General features: G+C 37.0%; 1 protein-coding gene across 2 annotated transcripts in view; it reads right to left on the reverse strand.

Moving 5' to 3' along the window:
• The window catches only part of ERC2 (ELKS/RAB6-interacting/CAST family member 2), a 439,036-nt gene that overhangs the window by 162,163 nt on the left and 250,606 nt on the right, over window positions 1–26,267 (reverse strand). For both annotated transcript variants that reach the window (XM_032211271.1, XM_032211270.1), the window contains exons 9-10: window positions 24,969–25,109; window positions 10,088–10,281 (exon numbers count right to left, since the gene is read on the reverse strand). In XM_032211271.1, the coding sequence (XP_032067162.1) occupies window positions 10,088–10,281; window positions 24,969–25,109 (335 nt within the window). The remainder of the gene's footprint in view (window positions 1–10,087; window positions 10,282–24,968; window positions 25,110–26,267) is intronic.

Below are 26,267 nucleotides of genomic sequence, written 5' to 3' on the forward strand. Positions count from 1 at the left end.
GGAAGTTGTCCAGTTTTTCTTTCCCGTGTGGCCAAATCACGAAAGTGTCATCAACATACCTAAGCCAGAGTTTGGGTTTGGGTTCAGATTTATCTAAGGCATTAGTTTCAAAATGTTCCATGTGTAAGTTTGCAATGATGGGTGAGAGTGATGATCCCATGGGTGCTCCTTCTATCTGTTTGTATCTTTGCCCATTATGGATGAAGTATGTATTGATTAGGCAGTGATTGGTCAGGTCCAGGATGTGTTTAGGGGAGTTGTGTTTGTTTTGTATAGCTGTCAAGACTTCTTTTATAGGCACTATGGGGGAAGAGGGATATAACATCGAAGCTCACAAGTAGGTCGCTGGGTTGTAGATTTTGTTTCTTTATTGTTTCTATGAAATGGAGTGAGTTTTGTATGTGTCAGGTGATGTGCCTATGGAGCTGACTATGGGTCTGAGTGGTCTTCCTTCTTTGTGTATCTTGGGGAGGCCATAGAATTTGGGGCATCTGGAAGATTTCTCTCTGGGGATGATTCTTTGCTGGATCTCTTCACTGTTGAGAGAGGCTTTTATTTTGGATTTGGTAGTTTTTTCCAGGTAGGTGGTGGGATCTGTGTTTAGAGATTTGTAAGCGGGGTCTTGGAGTAGGTTGGATAGTTTGGCTTGGTAGTCAGGTATGTTCATCATCACTGTGGCATTACCTTTGCTGCTGAGAGAATGATTATGTTGTTGTCTTTCCTCAGGTTGGTGAGTGCTTTTTGTTTTTCTTGCATAAGTTGCTTCTGGGTGGATTGCTGGAGCAAAGGATGTTAGTGAGTACAAGTCTGATTTTATTGGCTTCATCTGGGTTGATTTTGGTGAGTGTAGCTTCAATTCCGCATATGATGTCTTCAGTGGGGAGGCGTTTAGGGGTGACTGCAAAGTTGAATTCTCTGGAAAGGACATTGGTTTCAGTTGTGGTGAGGGTTCTGTCTGATATGTTGTGTACTGTTTGTTTCATGAGTTGCTGTGGAGGTCACAAGATTTTGAAATACCTCCCACCTACCAGCCATCTGGAAACCAGCCCTAGTCAACAAACTAGCCCCAACCACCACCCAGGCAATTACAACACAAAACAACAATGGACACAGAGCCAGCAACAATCAGCAACAATCTACCAATCATGATACAACCACACAGCCAATCAATCCACTTACTGAAACAAAACCAGCACTCCATTCCCCCACACAAAGATTTATAGAAAGATGGCAGCTCTGACTATGCTTTAAGCCGAAAACACCAGCCTGAAGATGGCGAGTGAGACCTCACCAAAACGTTTCCAAGACAATCTCAATCTTACACAGGAAAAGACCCGAATACAACAAAACCAGCATACCTACACCCATGAAAATCTAGGAAAATATATATATATTCTTTTTTGCAGTTTTATTCATACTTGCATGCATGTATGAATGAATAAAACTGCAAAAAAGATTGTGTCCTTAAATTAGAAAAGACAGATAGCAGCAGAACAGAATGCCAGACAAAATACTGACATCTGCTTTAATGGAAATAGTGAAACAGTTTGGATGCCAACTCCTAGGAATAATTTATCCTATGTTCCTCCTTCATTATTTACTTATCAATTGTATTAGCTGGGAATGAGCTTCTACTAGAAGATATTTAACTTCCCTTTCTAATTCAAGGAGTACATTTAATGAAGATATGAGTTGTGGGATTTTAAAAGAACCTCTTTAAAAAAAAAACTATCACACTTATTGAGTACAAATCCTCACACAAGAATACTTCATCATATGTCCACATACACCAGTGGTGGGTTGCAGGTGGTATGCCCCGGTACCGGAGCCTGCCCGGGCGTACCAGAGCCTGCCCAGAGCATCGTATATCATTCCAGTATGGTGCTCCGGAGAGCCCACCCGCCCTCCCAAGCTCCTTACCTGTCTTTTAAGGCTTCTGCGCTTCTGTGCATGCACATAACGCATACAGCGCCTGAACGACTCTCTGTGGAGCAGCTGGAGCATCACCAAGGTGCTAAGATACATGTGCGCACTGTACACATGTGCGCACGTGCTGCACGCATCCATGTGGATGCTGCCGGGCCCGTTCTAATCCTACCAGTTGGAACGAGATCCAGAACTGACATACACACACGGGGGGGGGGAACTCTGTAGAGAATAATTTATTTACCAGAAACATTTACTATAAAATTTCACAGAAACTCTTTTTAATCTATTAAGAAACTATGAGAGGTTTAGAGAAAAAATGGAATGTAGTGTTATCTACAATGCATGGTGTCAAATTCTCTTTATATTCTGATCCAGTGGCAGCTATCTAGCTGTAACTAAATAACAGATACAAATGCATTGACTGAAATTGATGGAGCTCAGTTTCAGAAATTACAGATCTTCTCTAGAGATATTTTCACTCTGTCATACACTATTAAATATTTCAAAATCTTGTGACTGATGTTACGCTGTGCCAGGGGAATGCTCCTGTACGTTCCTTATAGTACGTTAATTTATAATGTTGAATTTGTACCATATCATTATAAAATGCTAGAGATAATCAGGAAGTTCTGAGACAAAGTCTATCAACAATAAGAAGAAAAAGGGGAAAGAAAACAAAATCAGGTTGCAGAGTACAAAGGTCCCTTCCTGTAACAAAGGATTTTGTTATTCTTTTAAACACTACCAGTTAGAGGGAAGTATATTTAAAGAATTAGGGAACCTGCTAAATGAATGGAATAATTGGAAAACGTATCAATAGTGATAGATAGATAGATAGATAGATAGATAGATAGATAGATAGATAGATAGATAGATAGATAGATAGACAGACAGACAGACAGACAGAGAGAGAGAGAAACTTTAGTTTTACAACATAAAAATGAGCAGTTACTATATCAGTGATCTACTTTTTTAAAAGGAAATCAAGACAGAATTGTGTGAAAAGTGTATAAAAGCAATAGTTTTTCTACTATGAAAAAGACTGCCTCAGACACACTTTTCCTGTCCAGGAAACCACAATGAAGATGGTGGCAACTACAAGGCCAGGTGGTTGGCATGAGGTATTCTTTCTTGGAAAGCCTTGTGCGGACCAACTTGGATTTAGGATGACTCATGTGAGCAAGTCATCTTCACCCATGAAAAATAAAGGAAGTTAAACGGCTTGGCTTCATGTTCAAAGAATTCTTAGGTTGCTGATTCTCAAGTACTGATCACTTACACTGATCAAAGACACTCTTTTTCTTATGGAAATAGAGTTCTTGCTAAAGCTGAGAGCAATCTTGTTCAGTCCCAAGAATAAGACTAATACTTCATCGCTGAGAATATCCAGATGTCTGATAACTTATTTTCTGCAAAAATATTTAACATGACCTTTCAATTAGTCAAAGCAATATACAAACTCTTATCTAAGGCCAAAGTAAAATAATCCCCAGAGACATCACAGGTGCACATTCCTGTACTACTTTGCAAAAGATGATTTATTTACTATTTTAAAAAAGATGGGGGAACATCAGAAACCATTAAATACCTATCGGGTATGCTGGTTTCTTTACTTCTTATTCTTAATTTCCTAGTTTTCCTTTAGCAGAACTGTCTGGTTAGTTCATTTAACAGAACTATCTGGTAGCAGTTCAACTGCAACCCTTTCAACCAATCATATTAATGGAAATCTACTGAAACCACACAGATTTTATATCACGTATGAGCAAACAACAGCCAATGAGCTTTACAACCTCTGCAAATTACACCTATCACAGCCCTTGAAGAAATGGTCCATTTCTTTAAGATTTTCATTCTTCTGCTACAATTAGAATGCCTGACTTAAAGGAGAAAGATGTCAGATTTAGTCATCATCTGATGATTGTGTATATTACTTTACATTAACTACAGAGTATCGATATGTTATACAGTAAAGGAAGTTTGAGAAGTATATCAGTCCCCAAAAGAGACTAATATTGATAAAGAGCCTCACCAACAACCTTGCCAGCCCAGAGGAAGAAAAAAAGTGAAAAGAATATAGTAGATTTTTTAATTCTCAGTAAGAATACTTTTTAAATAATTCTTAAATAGCTTCATTGTAATGATGTACTATGTGAAAAAAGTACTTGCTCCCATCAATTCTGCCTTAACTACATTTAATTTCAGTGAAATGTTTTAAGCGATGCAGGAGAAGAAGAAAAATTGTGCCTATTTTCAGTGCTCTGGATCTTTTTCTGAAGCTCTCTCCTGTCTCCCATTATCCTTTTTCATTTTGAAAATAAACTTTATACTAAAATAAACAAATGAACTACATTTTGAAAATTCCTTTATTTTCCAATGATGAGGAATAGAGAAAACTAATTCATCCAAATATTTTCTTTTGTTTAATTGAAATCATAAAACTACAATACTGTGATCTTTTCCTTTTAGTTGGAGTAATTTGTAATTCCTATTTCTTCTCTAATAGACAGCTAGTTTGTGTTTCTCATGATAATAGAGTCTAAGAACAACCTGATATACATGTAAGAAAAGATAGTACTAGTGACCCTTACAATGCTGTCAGAATGAATCTGATGTAGTTGTAATTACTTGGAGAAAGCTTTCAAGCACACATGTGCATATATTGTAGCAAACCTAAACATTATTTTATCTCTTTATAAAAAAGATTAAAAATTGTACAAGAATTAAGAAAACGATTTAAAGGATAACTTAATCTGTAAGATCTCTGAATTTCAATAAAATCTTGATTTAATTGATCACCCTTTTAACTGACTTCAGATGCAATGGACAAATCATCTGTCTGGATACAGCCATGAAAAAAAATGGACGTCTCTCACCTTTGAAAAAATCCAGACCAGCCATTTCAATTTACTTTCAGTTGAATTAGATTTACATCATTTGCATCTATTTATGCCATTTCTGTACGGATGTCCTAATTCACCTGAGGTGAATTGCCTCAAAAAGCATACATTTGCATTCCACTCCCAATGAATGGTCCATTAAATCAAGGTGTTACTATTCTACAATTCTCCATCCAATGTAAATGTCACTTTCTTTTCTCCAAAAATGAAACAAGATCCCACAGATCCTACACAATAAGGCATTAAAACTTTGGAGCAGAAAACAATATTTTCATTTCTTTACATGAACCTCCATGGTTTAAAAAAAAGTATTAAAACATCTGCAACTTTTGTACAATGTTTGAAGTTTGGAAGCGTGCTTTGGAAACAAGAGCAATATTTAAAAATTAAATAAATAGATGCACAGGATTAGAGATTTTGAAGCAGTAAGAGACTCTATAGATGAATCCAGCAATAATCTTCTAGCCTAAAAAAACATAGCATTGAATTTTAGCATACACATTCTTTCCCAAATTTCTCAATTTTCCAAATTAATGCTTGGACAAATTCCAGAAAAATACTTCCCCCTCCCTTTCTTTTTGAAGTCTTTTAAAATATGCACACATAATGCCTTAGTCTCTTTCCTTTTATGGTTATAAAAATAAATTACCGTATTTATCGGCGTATAACACGCACCGGCGTATAACACGCACCCCCCATTTTAACACAAAAATTTGAGTAAAAATTTTTTTCATTAAAAATAAATGACTTGGAAGCTCGGAACTTAATGTTGGATTAAAATTTATAACATTAGAACATGAATTATAACATTAACTCCTCTTAAAAGGCAAATATGAAATGAAAAAACACCTCTTTGAGCAAAAAAACTTAATCAGAATCACTGCTTTTTGGAAAACCAAAAACCTCTTCCTCATCTTCACTTGTATCCTCAAAATCAAACTGAGCACTGCTTTCACTGCTTTCACTGTCTTCATAGATCAGTTCGTCTTCTTCCCCATCCAAAGCATTGCTTATGCCACATTTCTTAAAAGAGTTGATAACAATATCTTCTTTGACTGCGTCCCATGATGTTTTCACCCACTGACACACTTTTGAAATGCTAGGTCTTTTCATTCGCCCAGAATTTGTAACTTCATGTTGAGTTTCATCACACATGTATTTATTCCACTCTAGAATAAGTGTGAAAGTGTCGCTAAGTGTGAAAATGGTTGTTAAGTGTAAAAAATGGTAATCAGTCACTTTTTTCAATGCCATTGTAACGTTGGTCACTAAATGTTTTCCCCCTCCTCGAGACACCTCACTTCTTCCTTCATTCCTCTTGCTTATCTATCTTCACCTTATCCATCTTCTGCTCTTTTCTTCTCTTCCTTCCTTTCTCCTTCCATCCTCTCTTCTTTCCTCACTCACTCCCTTCCTCCTTTTCTCTTCCTTCCTCCTTCCATTCTTTCAACTTCCTTTCTTTTACCTATCTATCTTTTCTGTCTTTCTGCTCTTTCCATTTCTCTCTTCCTCTTCGCTTCTGTTCCTTCCTCCTTCCATCCTTTCACCTTCCCTCCTTCCTATTTCTTCCTTCCTTCTGCCTATCTACCTTCACCTTTGTCTTTCTGCTCTTTCCCTGTCTTCCTCTTTCCTCCCTCCCTTCTTTCCTTTCTAGTTCCATCTTTTCTTCTTTCCTCTCTCCCTCCCTTTTTCTTTCTTCCTTCCTTCCTCCTTCCTCTTGCCTATCAACTTCATCCTCCTCGTCTTTCTGCTCTTTCCCTCTCTTCCCCTTTTCTTCCCACTTCCTTCCCTCTTTTCTCCCTCCCTTCTTCTTTTTCTTCCTTTCTTCTTCCATCTTCCTCCTTCTTTCCATCTTTTCTCCTTCCATCTTCTCCCCCCTCCCTTCTTTTCCTTCCCCCTCCCTCCTTCCTTCCTCTCCTTCCCACTCTCTCCTTGGGAGGGGTTGGGGTTGGCAGCAGAGACCAAATAAAGTCAGAAAATCTTATTAAAACTTTCCTATTTGTTGGATTGCCTTGCTGCGAACTTATAAACCAAATCAGGGAAACATTTTGCAACCGAGCCTGCTGCAAGGAGAGGCAGTCCTGCCCCAGTTTTGCAAGGAATGAGAAACGGTGCTTTAAACCGAAGCAACTGCAAGGAACCGCAGACAGGGAAAGAAAGAAAGAAAGATCCTTGTAGCACAAAACCCACCTTTGCATGGTTGTGAGAACATAAACAAAAAAAAAAAAAAAGCACAGCGTCCCTCCGCCCTCTGAATAGGACTCAGCATGACTCCGAGCCGGGCAGGGAGATAAGCACCTTCATTTGCATTCTCTGAGACCGTGATGCTTTGCAAGGAACATTTCCCCGGGCTTTTTGGAGATTTTTCCTTTCGTGCTTAAATAAAAAGAACGGGACTTCTTTAAAACGCCACAGCTCTTTCAGCCTAACAAAAATGCAATCTCTTCCTTCGTCCTTCTCCGTCACTAACAGCTGGGGGCTCAGAAATCGGAGTGAAAAGTCAGTCCTCCATCTCTTCCCTCTTCCCGGATTCACTCCGAAGTTTTAAATCTTCCTTCTGTGCATAAACACTCCCTCCCTCTCCCCCTCCCTCTCCCTGTATCTGTTTGTCTCTCACTCTCTGTGTGGCTCTTTACCTCTATCTCCCCCCCCTCCCTCTCTCTGTCTCTCTTGTCATTCTCTGTGTGTGTCTGTCTCTCTCTCTGTCTCTCCTCCCTCCTTGTGTGTGTGTGTATGTGTGTGGGGGATCCCTGCCACCGCGGATGGGCTCCGGACTAGTGGAGCCTCCTCTTCCTCCTTTTTAACCAGGCGATCTTTGGCTGCTACACAATCCCAAGGTTTGCAGCGCTTCAGAGAAAGAAGGCATGCGAGAAAGCCCCCCCCCCATCCCCGCTGCCTGAACATTTGAATGAAGGAGGCTGCAGGCTCCTTTGTCCTTGGCTATGCAATTTTCTTTCGTTCTCTGCTGCCCGAATGAGTGAATAAGGCAGAGGGAGAATGAAAGGAGATTGCGTCCCTTCTGTCTCCCAGTTGCTCAGAAAAGCAACTGTGGGAAGGTCAAAGTATCCATGGAGAGCGAGGCTGCTGCCGGCCGTTTCACCTTCAAGGTGAAACGGCTGGCAGCAGCCTCCCTCTCCTGCGGCCAGCGTCCGTTTCAGTAGGGAAGAAAACTTCCTTTCGCCTTCCCGGGCTTCTGCCGCCCGGCAGAAGCCCCGGGACCCAGTCAAATTCGCTGCGCAAGGTGAAACGGCTGGAGCAGGCAGTTTGGGACCCGGCGTATAACACGCAGTATTGGCGTATAACACGCAGGCAGGGTTTAAGCTTGCAATTTTAGTTTTAAAACTGCGTGTTATACGCCGATAAATACGGGTAAATGTTATCTTTTCTTTCTCTTTTGTGCCTTTGAACTCTAATGTATTACCTACCCGGAAGCATCTTTTACACATACAACTAGTTGGCAGTGAGTGCCATAGCTGGAAGTAAGGGCAGTTCCATAAGTTATGAGTGAGTGAAGCCTGTCTGTTCCTGCCCATTCAAAGTCACTATCACCAATACAGGAAACCAAACTCTGGCTCTTTTGCCCGATGTGTCAGTTCACAAACAAGAATGTACAGGTCACTAGTAGATTGTTCATTTATGTCAGCAGATATTAATCAATTTGGCAGCCAGTGAAGGGGCTGATTTAGACACTGTGGAGAAGCTTTAAAATGGCCATGTGGGGAGAACCTTAGCCTATCAATAGAAGACACTACAAGTAATCCTTGACTCACAACAGCTTGTTTAGGGACCACTCAAGTTGCAACAGCACTGAAAAAAGTGAGTTATGACCGTTTTTCACACTTACAACTGTTGCAGCATCCCCACGATCAAAATTCAAGTGCTTGGAACTGACTCATACTTATAACATCCCAGAATCATGTGATCCACCTTTTGTGACCTTCTGACAAGCAAAATCAATGGGGAAGCCAGATTCACTTAATAACCATGTGGCTTACTTAACAACTACCGTGATTTACTTAACAACTATGGCAGGAAAGGTTGTAAAATGGGGCAAAACTCACTTAACAAATATCTCAGCAACAGATATTTTGGGTTCAATTGTGGTCATAAATCAAGAACTAATAGTATAAAGATGGGAGACAGTAAATCTGGTTAATTTCAAAAATACAGAGATCTAATCTGGTAACCAAGAGTGTATCAACCACAAGAAAAAGAAAATCCATTTGTAAGTACCATTTATAAATTAAATATCATAGTAATGTGTACATTTCTATTTCTTTCTTACTTTGTTTTTTTTTAAAGTTTTTATTTTTAACCTGTGAAGAAATTGAACAAAATTAAATTGGAAAGCTGGGAAGAAAAGGGGGATGTAAAAAGAAATGAGAAAAAAACCTAACTCTTTATTCATTGATTCTGGAAAACATTATGCTAAATCTTGGTTGTATTTTTATAACTGGGCATCCCTTATTTTCCAAGATTAGTTGCAACATCTAGTTTTAGTTGCAACATCTAGTTTTGATGCTAGAAAGTTGAGGTTTTAATACTGTGGCAATAACCAGTTGTAAGACAATTACTAGCAAGATGTGTATATTTGTTTATTATAGGCAAATAAATAAATGTTCGTAATCATACTTTTTATACAATCTAATTTTATTTGTGTACTAGTGTGCTTTTATTAACACAAGATGTGGATTATGTTGATTTACCATGGCCTCATTGACCCAATCATAACACAATCCTTTGATGCAAAAGACAATATTTCAAGTTATCAAGTGTTTCACTACTTTGTTCTAAGTACAAATGTTAACTTCTAAATCATTTTACATTCATAAGCTTTTAGTGTACCATTTCTGTTTTTCTATTTTTTTTATTTAGTTTTACTTTATTCTTATTACATCTCAGTTTCTTTCAGCCAAGTCTCAGGTCCAGGTTATTTTCATTTTTTTAATCCTACTACACTTTTTCTCTCTTGTCTCCTTCAATTTTGCAAAAAAAAATAAAATGTTAATGCAGTCTCCCCACCCCACCGACTCCTGGTTCTCTATAAAGGAGCTGAGACTTTATTATCGTAGTGAATCTTCAAAAGCATTTGGACAAACGATTTACACAGAACCATATTTTTCTAAAAACCCTGTCGTATCCCGTATGGTGCTGGTCTATTTCATTTGCTTACTCCCGTGATGCATTTTGCTATTTCTTTTCATCAAGCAGGGATATAGAATGTATTTATGAGAAAACACAGACAATAAGAAATGTACCTTTCCAGCTCAGCAATTTTCTTATCTTTGTCATTTTTTTCATTCTCTACTTCTTTGAGGATTTCTAAGAGCCTGTCCACCTCGGCTTGGGTTTTGCCACATTCCTCTCTATAGTAGGCAGCCTCTTTGTCAAGCTGCTTCAATCGATCAGCAAATTCCGGATTCTTCCGAGCTTCTTCCTCAGCTTCGTGAGCCTGTTAAATTGAAAAATAAATCAATCACTAGCCTTCCCCCCTAGTTTATAGTGTTGTTCTTTGCCACTAAGCTCTTTATAACAAAAGGGTTACTAGGTATTCTGTGAGTTGGTGACCTTTTCTTGCTATTGGGCAAAAACTATTTTCCTTTAACTTCCCATTATTGGGGGAAGGGAGGAGTAAGACCACAATTCTAAGTTCTAGAAAGAACATTCTTCCTGGAAAAATCACATTGAACAAGTTAACTTAAGCCTACACCTGATATGGTTTGATTTAATAACTACTTTAAGCAAATCTTGAACAACTTAATGTAAGTTATTTATTTCAGGCAAGATGTGAATGCCTGAAACCAATAGTTTTACCCCAAATCCCCCTTTTCCTCCCTTATTTTATTTCATTCTGCCAATACTTAACCTGAAACATAAGGAGAAAGAAGCCCCTCATGGAACAGCACAAATAAACGTACCTGGCAAACACATGCATGAGTGGTTGGTCAGTTCACAAACAAGAAAGAATGCAATGAACACAACAGAAAAGAAAAGTGCAAAGCCCAGTCTTGTTCCCATTAAAGCTAATGGCAAAACCTCATTAATGTCATTGAGAGCATGAATGGGCCAAAAGGGTTTAAAACATTACACTGAAATAATCACACACAGATGTAAACAAGAATGCACTGCAATGCTTAGCCTACCCCTTGTTTCCCATTATTCCTAATTGGCATCTTCAAAGAGCAGGCAGAGAGAAAACAAGTAGTTTAACTGCAGTGCACATTAAAGACACAATTCAGAGAACAGTTTTTCAATGTACACAAATACATTTTAAAGGTTTAAGGATGCTTTGAAAGACTGCATGTTCTGCTGCTAGTTAATGATACAGTACAAGTTTCGGTGTTGGTTCTATTATTCCTTGCACATTTATTACTTCAGAAAGTAAACTAGCAAGAAAACAGCGACAGTCTAAATTACATCTCGGATAAAATATCACATTGATATCTACTTCTTGAAGGTTAACATGCTTTGCAATGACTTTTTTTCAGTTTTGAACAACTCTTGAGTTTCAGGAAAATATGAAGTAATGTACAAAAATCAAGTTATTAATGAATTAATGGTCAGGGCAATTTATCTGCATGTAACATATTAGTCAAGCATGAGGATAATCAAGACAGGTTTAGTCTGAGTGGATCTCTTATTCTCCCAGAAACTTCTGAGGACATTTCAAAAGTGGCAAGTTTCCTACATAGACATATTTTAAAACTCTAAACAAATCATAAGTGCACCATTTATCCATAAAGAAATTGAGCTGTGTGACATTTGTTGCCTATATGTAAACGTTTTAATATACAATATACTTTCTAAATGGAAAAGTTAGAAATACAAAAATTTTGCCATGATTGAAAAAACTTAAGATTAAACATGAAGGGAATAATTTTCTCCATAATTCAAATATAACTTAGACCATTTACAAAATACACAGTTGTCAAGTATTCCTGTAGGCTACCTCCATTAATTTCAGTGCAAATTTGTTCAAATCCAAAATAAGTATGCCCTAATAGTAAAATGTAAATTGTGACTTTTCTGAAATTGCATCTTGGATAGTCTAGTAGAGAGTGCCTTAGAACCTAAAAGCTGCGAATACATCCCCTGAATCTTATCTAGAAATCCTAAAATTAAAAATTTCTATAATTCTATGTCTATTATAGGATATGGGACAGAAGAGGGTAAACATTAGAAAACAACGCAAATTAATTAGCTATGGTAGAATCCGACTTGTGGGACATATCTATGTACTTAGTGAAACAATAGCTAAATAGAATTTTGGAAGACTTGGTTGAAAGTTATTTCATAGTACAGTGAATAAATTGTGACATTTCTGCACCTTAATAATTCATGCTAGATTTTGGGGTATCACTACAAAGGATGTTGAGGTTATGAGATAAAATATATTTCTATGATATATGCTGAGTTGATACTATAGTTGTTCCTTTAAAGAAGTTCTTGATATTTGGCAAATAAAACAAAATTATTATTTTTAGAATTCTGAAGAATTTTTAAAAAAAAAAAATAGCTAAGATGTTGAGAGTTTGGGCAAATGTTTGTTCCATTTCCTATACTTACTTTTTCTTTAGAGGGGAAAAATGTGAAGGCTTATATGGTCCATTTCAAATAACAAATAGATGTGGAATAACAAAAATCAGTAGAAGAATGAACCAGAAACTTTGGTGAATAATGTTTTTGTCTGTTTTTTTCAGATAGGCTTTCATAAGTAAAATCTTCATTCAGTGTAATATTGAAAAGAAACAATATGGAAACATGTTGTAGATTGTGGAGAGGATTTCAGACAGGACAAATGGTGACACCCCCCTCCCCTCCCAAAAAGTTCATTTTGTGAGGTGTCAGCTTCATAAAAGAAAAACAGGGGTTATTATTCTTAATATCTCTGTGGGAATTCTTGGGATATCTGGAGAATCATACATCACTTCTTTAAGAGAGGATTACAACTGAGATGGCCAAGTAAACAGCAGCAGCAAAATAAGTCTTCAAGAGGGAGACAGGTTGTAAACGGTTGAGTCTATAAGATTTTTAAGGCTTTAAGCATTATCATGAGCATCCTGAATTGGACTCAGAGGATAACCAGCCAACAGAGAACACTTAATTCTTCCCATGTTGTTGAATAAGAAGTTAGAGTCAATATATTAGTATAGGCTTTTATGGCTAGTATGTGTGGAGTTTCAGGGTTTAGTGACTATGGTCTAAGCAGCAGATTTCCCAATGTTTCGCAGGCAACAGTGGCTGGCGGTTTCAGAGGCACCGTGGTCTGCAATCATCTATCTAGACCACAGTCACTAAATCTTAAAGCTCAACACTACCCCAATTATAGTTAATGTCATAAAGTATAATGATCTGCCAAGGCAGCCAGGAGTATAACAACATCACAGTACTCTGTCTGGCAACAAAAACGAAATGCACAGGTACAGTATAGGTGGTACTTTGCTCAATAGTAGTAACCGTGAAAGGGATCTTGGAGTCCTAGTGGACAACCATTTAAATATGAGCCAGCAGTGTGCAGCAGCTGCCAAAAAAGCCAACACAGTTCTAGGCTGCATAAATAGAGGGATAGAATCAAGATCAAGTGAAGTGTTAATACTACTTTATAATGCCTTGGTAAGGCCACACTTGGAATACTGCATTCAGTTCTGGTCGCCATGATGTAGAAAAGATGTGGAGACTCTGGAAAGAGTGCAGAGAAGAGCAACAAAGATGATGAGGGGACTGGAGACTAAAACATATGAAGAACAGTTGCAGGAACCGGGTATGTTTAGTTTAATAGAAAGAAGGACTAGGGGATATATGATAGCAGTGTTCCAATATCTCAGGGGTTGCCACAAAGCGGAGGGAGTCAAACTATTCTCCAAGGCACCAGAGGGTAGAACAAGAAGCAATGGGTGGAAACTAATCAAGGAAAGAAGCAACTTAGAACTGAGGAGAAATTTCCTGACAGTTAGAACAAATAATCAGTGGAACAGCTTGCCTCCAGAAGTTGTGAATGCCCCAACACTGCAAGTCTTTAAGAAGATGTTGGATAGCCATCTGTCTGAAATGGTATAGGGTTTCCTGCCTAGGCAGGGGGTTGGACTAGAAGACCTCCAAGGTCCCTTCCAACTCTGCTATTGTATTGTCTTTCCTATTTTCAGCAATCAGCAGGATAACTGAAGCCATCTGCCCTAGTTATCTTTCGACGTCAAATCTGCATCTAACCCTAACCCTTTCAAAAGGTTCAGAATAATCCTTTTGATTTGAGAATTGCTGGACCTACAATAAAATATAAATGTGATCAGAATTACATTAAGATGATGGCTAAAGAGCCATAGTGGCACAGTAGTTAGAGTGCAATATTGCAGGCTACTTCTGCTGACTGCTGATTGCCAGCAGTTCGGCACTTCAAGTACAACGGGCTCAAGGTTGACTCAGCCTTCCTTCTTTCTGAAGTTGGTAAAATGAGAACCAAGATTGTTAGGGACAATATGTTGACTCTGTAAACCACTAGGAGATGGCTGTAAAAGCACTGTGAAGTGGTATATAAGTCTAAGTGCTATTGCTAAATCAGAACATGGCTTTGATTACATATAAATAGTCCTTGGTTAATGACCATTCATTTAGCAGCTGTTCGAAGTTAGGACAGCCTTAAACAAGGGAATTTACACAGGTCCTCAGAATTGTGGTAACTGCAGTTACATGATCAGGCTTTAGGTGCTTGACAATTGCCTCACAATTATGACAGTTGTAGCATCCTTTATTCGTGTGATTGGCATTTCCCACCAGTTTCCAACAAGAAAAGTCAATGGAGAAGCTCACAGGGGGGTTGCAAATGGTGATCACATGATGTAGCCATGTCACTTAGCAAAAGAATTCCCAGACCCAATTACTGTCATTAACCAAGGAGTAATTCTGATCACCATGTTGACTTTTTTATTTCCCTCTTCTATGGACATTCCTAGTGGGGGGGGGAGGGTCTGCTATACAAAATGTGTTGAGCTCTTTGTATGGGTTTCATACATTAGTTGCATGTAGGGACTGGTTCACATTCTATGGCCCACATACTGCACATCTCATGTATATGCTATTGATATCAGTGCTTTATACTGAAAAGACCAGAAAGAGTAGCATGGGGTGGCCTAATTCTGAGTGTACTGCAATATCTATCATACAGAACTAGAATGTTCATACTAAGCAAGTCACCTGGAAAAGTGACTTAAGAAATACACTCCAGATAGGCTATGGTTAGGGTAGCAATATGTATATTAACTCTGCTCTCAGAAATTTGTTTCTTATGTTCCATTCAGCTTCGTGGCATTAAAATATATTTATACTACACTGTATTAAAGATAGGGATCATACTAGTAACTATAAACAATAATCTCATATTAGGTTCCTTGGAAATTACAAGAGAGGAGATCAGAACTTTCCTCTTTTTTATCCTTTTCATCCTTTATTATCCACTCATTCATTTTCAAAGACCAACAAAAGGATAAAGAAGCTACCTGCAAACCTCTTCATACTTTTTATTCAATTTCTATCTACTGGTCTTTATTGTTTAATAGTGCATTCAGTAGACAAAGTTAAGGATTAAAATATCTTTACATTGAGCAAGGACTACAAGATCTCCAATGCTCCTTCCAACTTTCTTCCCATTCTATATTCCTATGAATATTTCAGTTTGGAAAATGTAATTTTGATGTCCACCAATTATGTAGTTCACATTTTGTTGGGCTATATTAAAGACCGCTTCATTTTTTTTCTGCTTAAGAGCAGGCAACCAGATACTGTATACATCTGTGGTTCAATGAGTAAGCCCAAAGAACTGTACAACTGCTCTATCAAAGCATACTCAGGGGGAGATACATAGTTGCTTCAGCCTTGCAGGTCTTCAAGGCCAAGCAACACTTAGAGTATATTTTAGGTCAACTGTCTCTGCTAGTCTTGATGGATTGCAGCAGCAACATAGTTTAGCTGTTTTGGGATCATATCCAGGATAAGCTTAAAGAAAAGGAGATCCATCCATTATTTTATACAATCATAATTACACTCATGCAAATTGATTGTCTCCAAATATTTATGGAAAACTGAATGAATTATAAATTAACTTTTAAAAACTGCTAGAGCATGAGACTTATATTGTGTGGAATATCCGTGTGACAGTTTATGAACTGTCAACTAGTTTTCATACTTCTGCATACCCACAGAGAGAGAAGGGGCTGAATTTAGGAGGAAGGGGAAAGAAACCTAATCAGGTTTTATGAAGAAAACCAGTCTTGCATTATTTTTACTTGTTATTCCAATTATTATACACAGAAATATTACTTTATCATAAGGAATGTAAAAAAGTGAAAAGGTGTACATTATTGATTATCATGTTATATGCATCATTTATTCTTCCAACATTGGTATATAAGCATAAGAAGAGCAATACATGTTTATTTAGAAGAGCCAAAATATGAGTATGATTAATAAATGAGACAGCAAAAAGACGCATGCAAGAAAATACCTTAGATCCTTCAAATTGGATTTAATAACATCATGCCATCAGAGATGGCTCAATTCCAGTTATTAGTTAATATCTGGGATTGATTGGAGGCTACAATTGAGAACTGTCCTCTAAACTAACTAAGATTGTTTGCTGTTTGCCATTGTTTCTGCAAACATTTAGATAAACAGAATCCAGTGGATAGTGCTCCTTTAATGCAGAAAACAAAAACATTTTCTACAAAATACAGATAACCTCAGGACAAACCGAAAGATTCAAAAATATGATCTTTTAGCATAACATTATAATTCACAAACTATTTAAGACAGAAACTATAACCAAATCAGGTTACTAGATCAGGGAATGGCTATTTTTTATATGATGTGTTTTCACAAAAACAAGTACCATCAACTGAAAAGCATTATGTAACTATGCTATTTTGTTTTCTTTAATGGAGTTCCTCTGATAAGAAAAAAGACTGAGGCAATAGGATTCAAATAGTAGAAAATACCATCAGAATTGAAGAATACATAGAATAGGATGAAGTTCCACAAGAAGAGCCTTCTTCGTGATCCCACTAGATTGATCATAACCCTCCTTAACAGGGAGGACCCATAGCATTCCCTGCCTCCCTGCCATGGTAAGTCAGATAGATGTGATGAGAAAAGGACATCACATCACCTGATTTACCAGATATTCACATAACCTGGTCCCAAGCCATGTAGGACTTTGAAGTGAGAAGCAGCACCTTGAATTGGATCTGGAAACAAACTGGCAGCTAATGCAGCCCCCTGAAGGAGAGGTAATAGCAGTAGACTTATATACCGCTTCATAGGGCTTTCAGCCCTCTCTAAGCGGTTTACAGAGAGTCAGCATATTGCCCCCAACAATCCGGGTCCTCATTTTACCCACCTCGGAAGGATGGAAGGCTGAGTCAACCCTGAGCCGGTGAGATTTGAACCGCTGAACTGCTGATCTAGCAGTAGCCTGCAGTGCTGCATTTAACCACTGCGCCACCTTGGCTCTTGGCTCTGACATATGTGCACAGCTACACCCACACACAATAATGCCGCCCACTGGATTTTGAACCAACTGAAGCTTGGAAAGCAAAGGAAGTATGAGAGAGATATCGGGCACACAAAAGCACAGATCCTGACTTTGTAGGGCTCATATTCACCAACACAACCAATGATCTAAAGATGTCTTCCAGAGCATAGAATACATATATAGAATGAATTCTCCTTTTATTATTTTTCAAAGAAATATAAATGCTTATTATAAATCCACTAAAATCAATATGTTCTTTAAAATTTTCAAGTGCCTCCAAATGCCATCTTTCAGGAAATTAGCTTGTTTGTTTAGTAAAAGACGAGAAACATCACAACAATAAAAGAGAATAATAGTTGACCACAAGCAATAATAAAAACTATCCTTCTCACACAACACACAATCCAAAGGGGCCTAATAACTAGCCCAAGGCCTGAGGGAAGATGCAGGTTTTTTAAGGCTCAATTACAATGCAGAGGAGCAGTGTAACATATTGTACTTATTCAACTTAAAGACACTGTCCAACTGCAATCAACTCTGGCCCACTCACAATTGAAATCTCTGAGGAAATGTTGTTCCAGAGGGTAGATGCTATGCTACAGAAGACATGCTTTGTGGGTCTTATTAAAAGATATTGTTTAATTGATGGAAACTGGAAAACTCTGCCTGATCATACAGGATGGTCAGAAACCATGGGAGACACAGTTCCTTAGACATCTAGGCATGATGTTATCTGGCTTTATAACAAGAAACTTCAATTCCATAAAAAAGGTCTGCTGTTATTATTAAGAATAGCAATCCCTGCTGTTAAGCAGTGCAACTTGTAGATCACAGATGTTATATGACAGGGGGATCACACTCAATTTCATTGAGGGCTGCATCAGGGTTGGTGTTTGATCTCAGGGGGCCAGACTGGATATGGCCAGCTCGACGTCACTCGTGTCGGGGGTGCCTGTGGCGGCCTGAGCACTCTGCCAGCAAAAACGGTTCCCAAGCTCCATTTTTGGCTGTGATGGTATCCTGCAACCTCTGCCAGCGAAAACGAAGCTCGGGAGGGATGCACACGGCCCTCGCGACCTCTGTTTTCACTGGCAGAGGCACCGCAAGCCAGTCCTTTGCTGTTTCCAGAGTGGCCCTGCAGGTCAGATCAAAGCATCCCGCAGGCCAGATCCAGCCCATGGGGCCTTAAGTTCGACATACCTGTCATATGGTTATTATGAAACCTGCACATAACTGTTCACACTACTACATTCTGGGCCAAGAGCAATTTCTCAGTAATATTGGAGACAATCCCCTATAAACCACATTGTAACAGTTCATGTACAAGGTTTCCAGAATAGTTAACAGAATCTCACTGTGGAACTGATGTTTCAAATCACTAGTTAAGAAATTATTGGAAAGACAGCATAATGCTCGGGGGAAAAAACCTCCATTTTAAATAAAATTATTTTGCCTTGAGGTAGGATGTTGAACTTGATGACTTCCTGGATTATATCATTTCAAAACAGTATATTGTAATTACTTGTGCAAATCTGACGCAATTTGATAAATAGGAGAATATCCTGACTAAGAACTTGTCTAAAAACAATGTATTAGATATGTTATCTCATTGCTCACCTTTTGCGGTGGCAGCTTCCTGAGCCAAACTATGTTTTATTTTAGCCATAGAACTGCTAGTGAAAAATGTCAAGTTCTGGTTTTACGCTCAGATAATCAAATAGTGGCATGCAGCCTCTCAGCCAGGATGGCCTCTCTCATGTCTATGTCACATTGACCCTATTTCATAGCAATACTAAGCCAGCATAATTGAATTTAAATCCGGGTAGTATTTTTGAAAGGATTTAAAGCAAAAAAAAGGGGGGGGGGTGAAGAACTGTGGAAACTATAAACAGTTTCCAAAATATAAGTTCCACTAGGAGCAACGTCACCCACTACTCACGGAGTCTCTAAAGGTAACGTTTGCAGGTCACACTAACTTTCAGACTCTTAAGGGGATATTTATATATTTATGTGCTGAATCACACTAAGATTCTTTGTCGGAAATAGTGTGTAGGCAGGCCGAACCGTGCTGAATGCTTTCTATAGGCCATATAACAAATCTTTCTATACTGGGGTCATGTGTATTCATTTTCATAGTGGCTTCAGATAGATTTCATATTTTAGATACGATGATGGAAACCTTATTTAAATGAAATGGGCCTCAGAATGCTTCAGAGGAGGAGTAATTTTAAGTCCTCTTTACTCTGTAGTTTACAAACATCCCAGTTCAGAGATTAGTCCTAGATGAAAAATGACCACATTTCTATCTTTTGGGGGCAACCATCCCCTTTTCCCATTCATCAAAGTTTATCTTGTTAAAAATCAGCTTTCTGTTGGGAAAAAAATCATACTTCATTGATAATTTATCTCCAGCTTAAGCCTGGAACACTTGAAGTTACTAAAAACAGCTGACCCACCCAATCAGCAGAGAATAATAAAAATAATTCCAGGTTTTATATGAACTTAATCCTACCCAATACTTAATATAATTACAGGGTAGATTTGAATAAGTGAACGTTTGCAAGAATCTCTTATTTATTCACTCAATGTTTTCATTACAACAGTAGAATTTGCTCCTGTGTCAAGAGGGAGTATAATTCTTCTGTATGTTACACATAGCTTGTTTAGAGACATGTCCGACAGGAAATACATTTTTTTAATAAACATAATTTTATAATATAGGAGACTATAACATGATGTTCTATCATTAGTAATATAACTCTATTGCTTTCATGAATATATGTAACATAAACACACTTTTTCCTCAAAAATGATTTTCAGATTTAGAACGCTGATTGATTTATGATGTATGCTCTCCTCTTATCCACACTGCAATCTATGCAATGTGTTAGGCACAAACAAAACCCACACACGCAGAGTTCAAGCTAACTACTTTATTTTGTACTTTTATAATACAAGAATCTGGCAGCCCATTGCTGGGAATAGTTAGATGAGTTTCCAAGAAACTTAGACGGGATTGGCCCTAGCCTTTTGTGGTTGCATAGTGACTCCAAATTAGCCCTGTGCTTGATCCCTCCTCCCTGTCAGGGCGTATGCTTCCCAAATATCGGAACGGGAAAAATTGCCACAGCCAACTTGCGGTGGCCAACTTGCTGTAGAACAACTTAACAATTCTATTTAATTATTTAAAATAAATAAAAATGGTTTTAATTTTTGCCATTCACATTTATTCTGTCCTCCTTTTGTATTTAACGATGCTATTCCACTATCTCTTTGACGTTAATGTAATTCTTGTCCCATGGTGTGTTGTCCCACAGCAAGTTGGCGGTGGCAACTCTCTGTGGGACAACTTGCTGGCCGTAGTAAGTTAGTCATGGCCAACTATCATGGACTCTCCCGACATCTATCACATTAATGGCTTAAAAAGCCAGACAATTCATTGGTAGTTTTTTTTTAAAAGCTGCTGAATACATAAATGTAACACTTAAGTGTTTAAAAGGAAACAAGATGGCATTTCTTTGGTTGAAATAGCCACTGATTATTTCATTCTCTCAGCTTTGTGCACTTCAGCAAAAGCCTTGCTGACATGCTTACACTTGTGTCTTAAAAGAGTTTCTGAAAGATTGCAAGGTTCTGAAGAAACTTTGTGCTACCTACAGTAATGAGAGCTCTTTCAGAGAGGGACCATGTGAAAAGCACACCTGCTCATGTGGAATAGATCCAAGCATTATCGCTTTCCTTATGTATTTTTTATAGAGATGCACATGTACATTTTGCAACCCTATTATTTGCAAGCAAAGGTATTTAACGCAAATAAAAGCAAAGTTATTAGAGAAACAATACATTTCTATCTTCTGCCATAAATCAGGGGTAAATCTAGTAGCACCTTTTTTTAATTAACAGATTTTATTAAAAGGCATCAGTCTGCATGAATTGATGGCTTTTAATAATTTTTGTAGCCAGAAAAGTTGCTATCAGACTCCTCCTGATTTGGGGCTACCATAAACTAACAAGATTTTCCTCCTACAAAATATAAGTAACATATAATGGCCTGAGTGATGTCTTGAATTACCAATACCATTTGATTGTATACACCTGCTTGTTTATTCTTATATTATATTTGTAATCCATTTTTAGTACCTTTGTAATTACAGACTTTGCCATGGGTATGTAACTATGGTCAAATGATTGAATTGAATTATATTAACCATGCTGGACATTGATTTTCTTTATACTTAAAACTCAACTATCTACCAACCAATGCCATGTTATATTATATCACTTGCTCCAGGATAACAGCATTTATTAACATTTTAGAGAAACGGTGAATAACTTCCCAAAGCTTACGTTTAATTTGAAGGATCTAATAAAGTATGCCATAAGCATAGCCGTAAAATAACAATAAAGCTTGATATTTTCATGCTTTCTTACAATTAAGCAGTTGAGGACCTGAAGGCAATACAAAATTTGAGTGCAAGGTTTATTTGCCCAATTTTTAATGAATACCATTTTAAAAAAAGAACATTGGCCTTAAAGTCCACAGAGCCCACTTAATTTTATACAATGCAAATGAAGCCATCATAGGTTCAGCAAAGCGCTACAGAGGAAGAATAGAACATCATGATGGGTAAAATAGATCCTCATGCTTTCATATGTTACAGTGGAGACTTTCTGAAAGGACTTACGGGATTGTACATCTGATTGAACAATTGTTCAGCTTGCTACATTGCAAAGGTGGGAAGAATGAAGCACAGACAGGAAAAGAAGGAAAGATCCAGGAAAATAGTATTAGCTTAGCAAAACTGGCATATTTGCACAGAAGAACTTGGAATTTAAAAAAGAAGAAGAAATTTTAAGTTTTTAAGCATTCCTTACTGAATGTGAGAAGCTCTAGGGAAAAATAACTGTTGATTTTGGCTCATAGAAAAGAATGGCTAGAGTACAAAATCCAAGGACTGTGTTACTTTTCCTTTCTCAAATGAAATAATCCATGAAATACAAAAGCTGTCCACTGATGATGATACATTAAGTGCTGGTTTCTAGCAATGAATCATTAGAAGTGTTTTTGGCCAAGGCTGCAATTTATCATCAAAGGTTCAAAGATGGTAATAAGAAAGATTAATTAGACTTTATTGTTAAATGTAGAGCTTTCTTTTCATATTAAGATAAAACTTAATTTCCATTTTATTTGAATATAGAATATTGTATGGCTAAATTAGTAGTGGCCACATCTAAGAAGTGATGGAAAATTATAGCTGATAAATAGAAAGGCAGTGATATAACATTGGAAACAGAAACATCTTCTGAAATAAACATCAAGTTATTTTTTTGTCATAACCTCCTATGCATGTATCAACAGTGCTTTCACAAGTATGGTACCACAGCCCAGTACAAGGATCCAAGGAGGGTCAAAAAAGTCAAGATGGAAGCCATGAACATCATGCCCCTTTTTGTGCATGTTAATTGTGTCATCCCAGACAGCTCTGTCACCCAAATTTATTTTTCCAGTAACTAACTTTACATTAGAAACATTCTTCAGGATTTCCACTTCAACTTTTAGATCCATGCTTCAAACAGGAAAGGTGAAAGGCGAAGCCTCATAATTTGGTGGGTCTTGCTTTCATAATGTTATCCTAAGATTAATTTAGGTTCCATTTGATCTGTTCCTGGTTTCCCAAAATAAAAATATGGAACTAGCAGGTGTGTGTGTGTGTGTGTGTGTGTGTGTGTGTGTGCGTGAGTGTGTGTGTGTGATACATTTCTTCACTTTAAACTAACTCCAGAAAGTTTCATTTTTTATTTCTTATAACCATAATAATTTCTCCTTTTACAACAGATAAGCAACAGTTTAGCTTCCTCATACCTTTAATTTCTAGACCCATCAGTTTTCATTGTTCTAAGAGAATTTTTTAAAAGGGATATACAGTATGTTAGGAATTAAACATTTTGACTGTTGACATTATCATTAGAAACCAAATGTCCCAAATCAGTGATTTTCTTAAAACTGAAATGCCTGCATTTCAAGATAACCATTTTCTTCTAAAGGATTACTTGAATTTAATGTCACCAAATAAAATATAAATCAAAAATTATCATTTGTTGATAATTATTATTCACAATCTATGTTTTCCTTCAAGCAATGTAGCTATTAGCTTTAAGATGTAAATAACATGATGAAATGTGGGGGGGGGGCATTCTTAAGCCTTCTTTTTTCATTCAGAAAAAAAAATCTGGAGAAAAAACAACTTCAAAAAACAAAACAAACCCCTGATCTGTCTCTAGGTTAAAGTTCTGCAGAAAAATGATGCTGCTGTAAAATAAATCAACCAAAATGTTACAAAAGTTGAATAAGGCAAAAAGGCTTCATAAATTAATATTCTGGCCCATTAATGGTCAACAAGTGGTCAACTTTAACCAAGTATGAACAGGGGTTCCATCTACTCACATTCCCCACTAACTAATTGTCAATAGTTTGCTAATTTCACAAATTCCTGGTTTATTTCTGAAGCCACAATTGGGACCTGAGTTGTAGGCAATACTGGTTTAAATAAAAATAAATAAATACAAGAATTTATATTAATTTGAAGTGGACAGTCTAACACTTTAAAATCATATTTCGTTTCCCAAAGCTAGCATGATATAATCTAGCAAGAAGGGTTCTGAAGGCCTTCCGTGACTGCAGTAACATGCAAATTTCTAAGGAAGAATAATTGCCACACATAATTTAAATATAGCGTTAAGGGCCCAAATATGTTATGGATATCAAATCTATAGTGGTGCACTAGATGTATTTTGTGCTATATTGAGTTTACCAGATTACTTCATATCAAAGTTTAATTGGCTGACAGTGATTAGGTGTATTGCTATATTTTGTTTTTAGTATGCTATTTTGAACTGCAAAGCATCAACTGCAGTTTAAACAGGAGTAGAATATTCTTTTATTTTGTACCCAGATACCATGTACAATGTGCATAAAATCTTAAACAGTATCCTTGTTTTTAATGATTACTCACATTATATATTTCTTTCCAAGGTATCATGAAAGCCAGGAAACAGCCAAATTTAAACATTAAATACTCCCTCTTCAGTTAAAGCATTGTACCTTGATTAATTCATTGGCAACATGGCTATTTACAAATTGTGAAACGCAAACATGATACTTAAATCAAGAAATATGCCATGAGTTTGTCTTTCAACAAAGACTACATATAATAGTAACTGACATATGGATAAGTAAGGTATGATACTAAATGCATTAATATAATTCTAAAAATTATTTTGATAATTATTAGTTCAAATGTGATTAGAAGTGCTAGACAACATCCAATATTCAATTATATATCAATAGTTTTTTCCCTTATGAACAAATCTAAAGCACTACTAATAAAAAAAAGTTCTTCTACTTTAAGCTTTTAACAATCCTTTGATAACAATACATGAGATGCAAACAGTTTAACTAACTAAAAAGACTTTTTAGTGTAAAAATTGATAAAGCATCATGTCAACATTTCAAATCATTAATATTTTCAGCTTTAAACTAACAGAAGCTAACATTTCTCACTACAAAAAATGCCAACATGGAACTAGAGTAATAATCACTAATATTCCATCATGCTTACCTTTTGCAGTTGTGCTTCTAGCTTACTACACTCTTCCTTCTTTTGCTCTATGGCTATTTCTAAAGTCTTTAATTTGGAGTCTCTTTTCAGCCCTGCTGAAGCCAACGATGATGCATGTTCTTTGAGGTCAATTAAGCTAGACTAGGAAAAAAAAGATATGGGAGACAAATTGAAAGTGGGGATTACCAGAAGATACTAAATTGATTGCAATTGCTAGTAAATCTGTCATGGTAGATTTGGACTGTGAGAGATATAGTTTTCTGATGAGTAGTAGTGCGAATACCTCAGAATCTATTGGTTGAAATCAAGAAGTCTACCTACAATGTATTCACATGGAGGCAGAACTTATAGATAATCTTCTTTGGTTTTTTTATTAGTCAAACAAAAGAAATAGAGCTTCAGTTCCATAATCAAAGCCACCATATAGACTTGTTCGACACTACTCTGTATGATCCTTGCTCACATTGCCCCATTCTGAACTACCTAACTAATTAACCATCAAATAGACCACAAAACAGCAGTGGAACCAAATGCCTAGCTATGTCATTCTAGAATTCCTTAGAATCACATTTTTTTTCACGAAGGATAACAATTAAGTATTCCCTCACCAAGTATATTTAAGTTGCAAGAGTGAAGGTTCCCTACCATGGTGGAGAGAAGGGAAAAATAGGTATGCAAAAGGAAGTTGATTGTGTTAAAATGCATATTTCATGTCCACTCAGCAACCTCATCCTAAATTTTGAAACCAAAATGTAATTTATTCTGTTTTTCAGCAAAAATAAAAACAAACTTTCCCACCTTCATCTCTGAGGATAGGATTCTACAATCTTAAAAAGATAACACTGACAAGATATTTCACTCATTGCTATCTTTAAAGGTGGTCTCTATTGATAACATCAAGGCTTAAATAGAAAAAAGTCCTCTTTCAGATACCACAGTCCAAAGAAAAAAGAAGCCTTTTGATTTGGACTGGCAAATGTTGCAAGAACCAGTAGAACAATATTACAAAATACTACTATGAAATATAACTAAAATATAAATTGCAATTAATTGCAAGCCAAGATTTTAATTTGTAATCTAGACAAATTCGGACCTAATCAAAGCTTTTAGAAACAGCCCCATGCATAAAGTCTTATAGTAAACTAACCAGCATTAATATGCAGGTTTCTAGAACCACAAGAAAAAATGATGGAATACAGTCATTGATTGTGTTGGCTCTTTTAAGACAGCTCTTAAACCTTTATCTCCCTTCCTTCTCTAGTCCTGTGCAATCTCTATAAAATCATTTACACATTTATG

The sequence above is a fragment of the Thamnophis elegans genome, chromosome 2, assembly GCF_009769535.1.
Source record: "Thamnophis elegans isolate rThaEle1 chromosome 2, rThaEle1.pri, whole genome shotgun sequence".
Taxonomy (NCBI): Eukaryota; Metazoa; Chordata; class Lepidosauria; order Squamata; family Colubridae; genus Thamnophis; species Thamnophis elegans.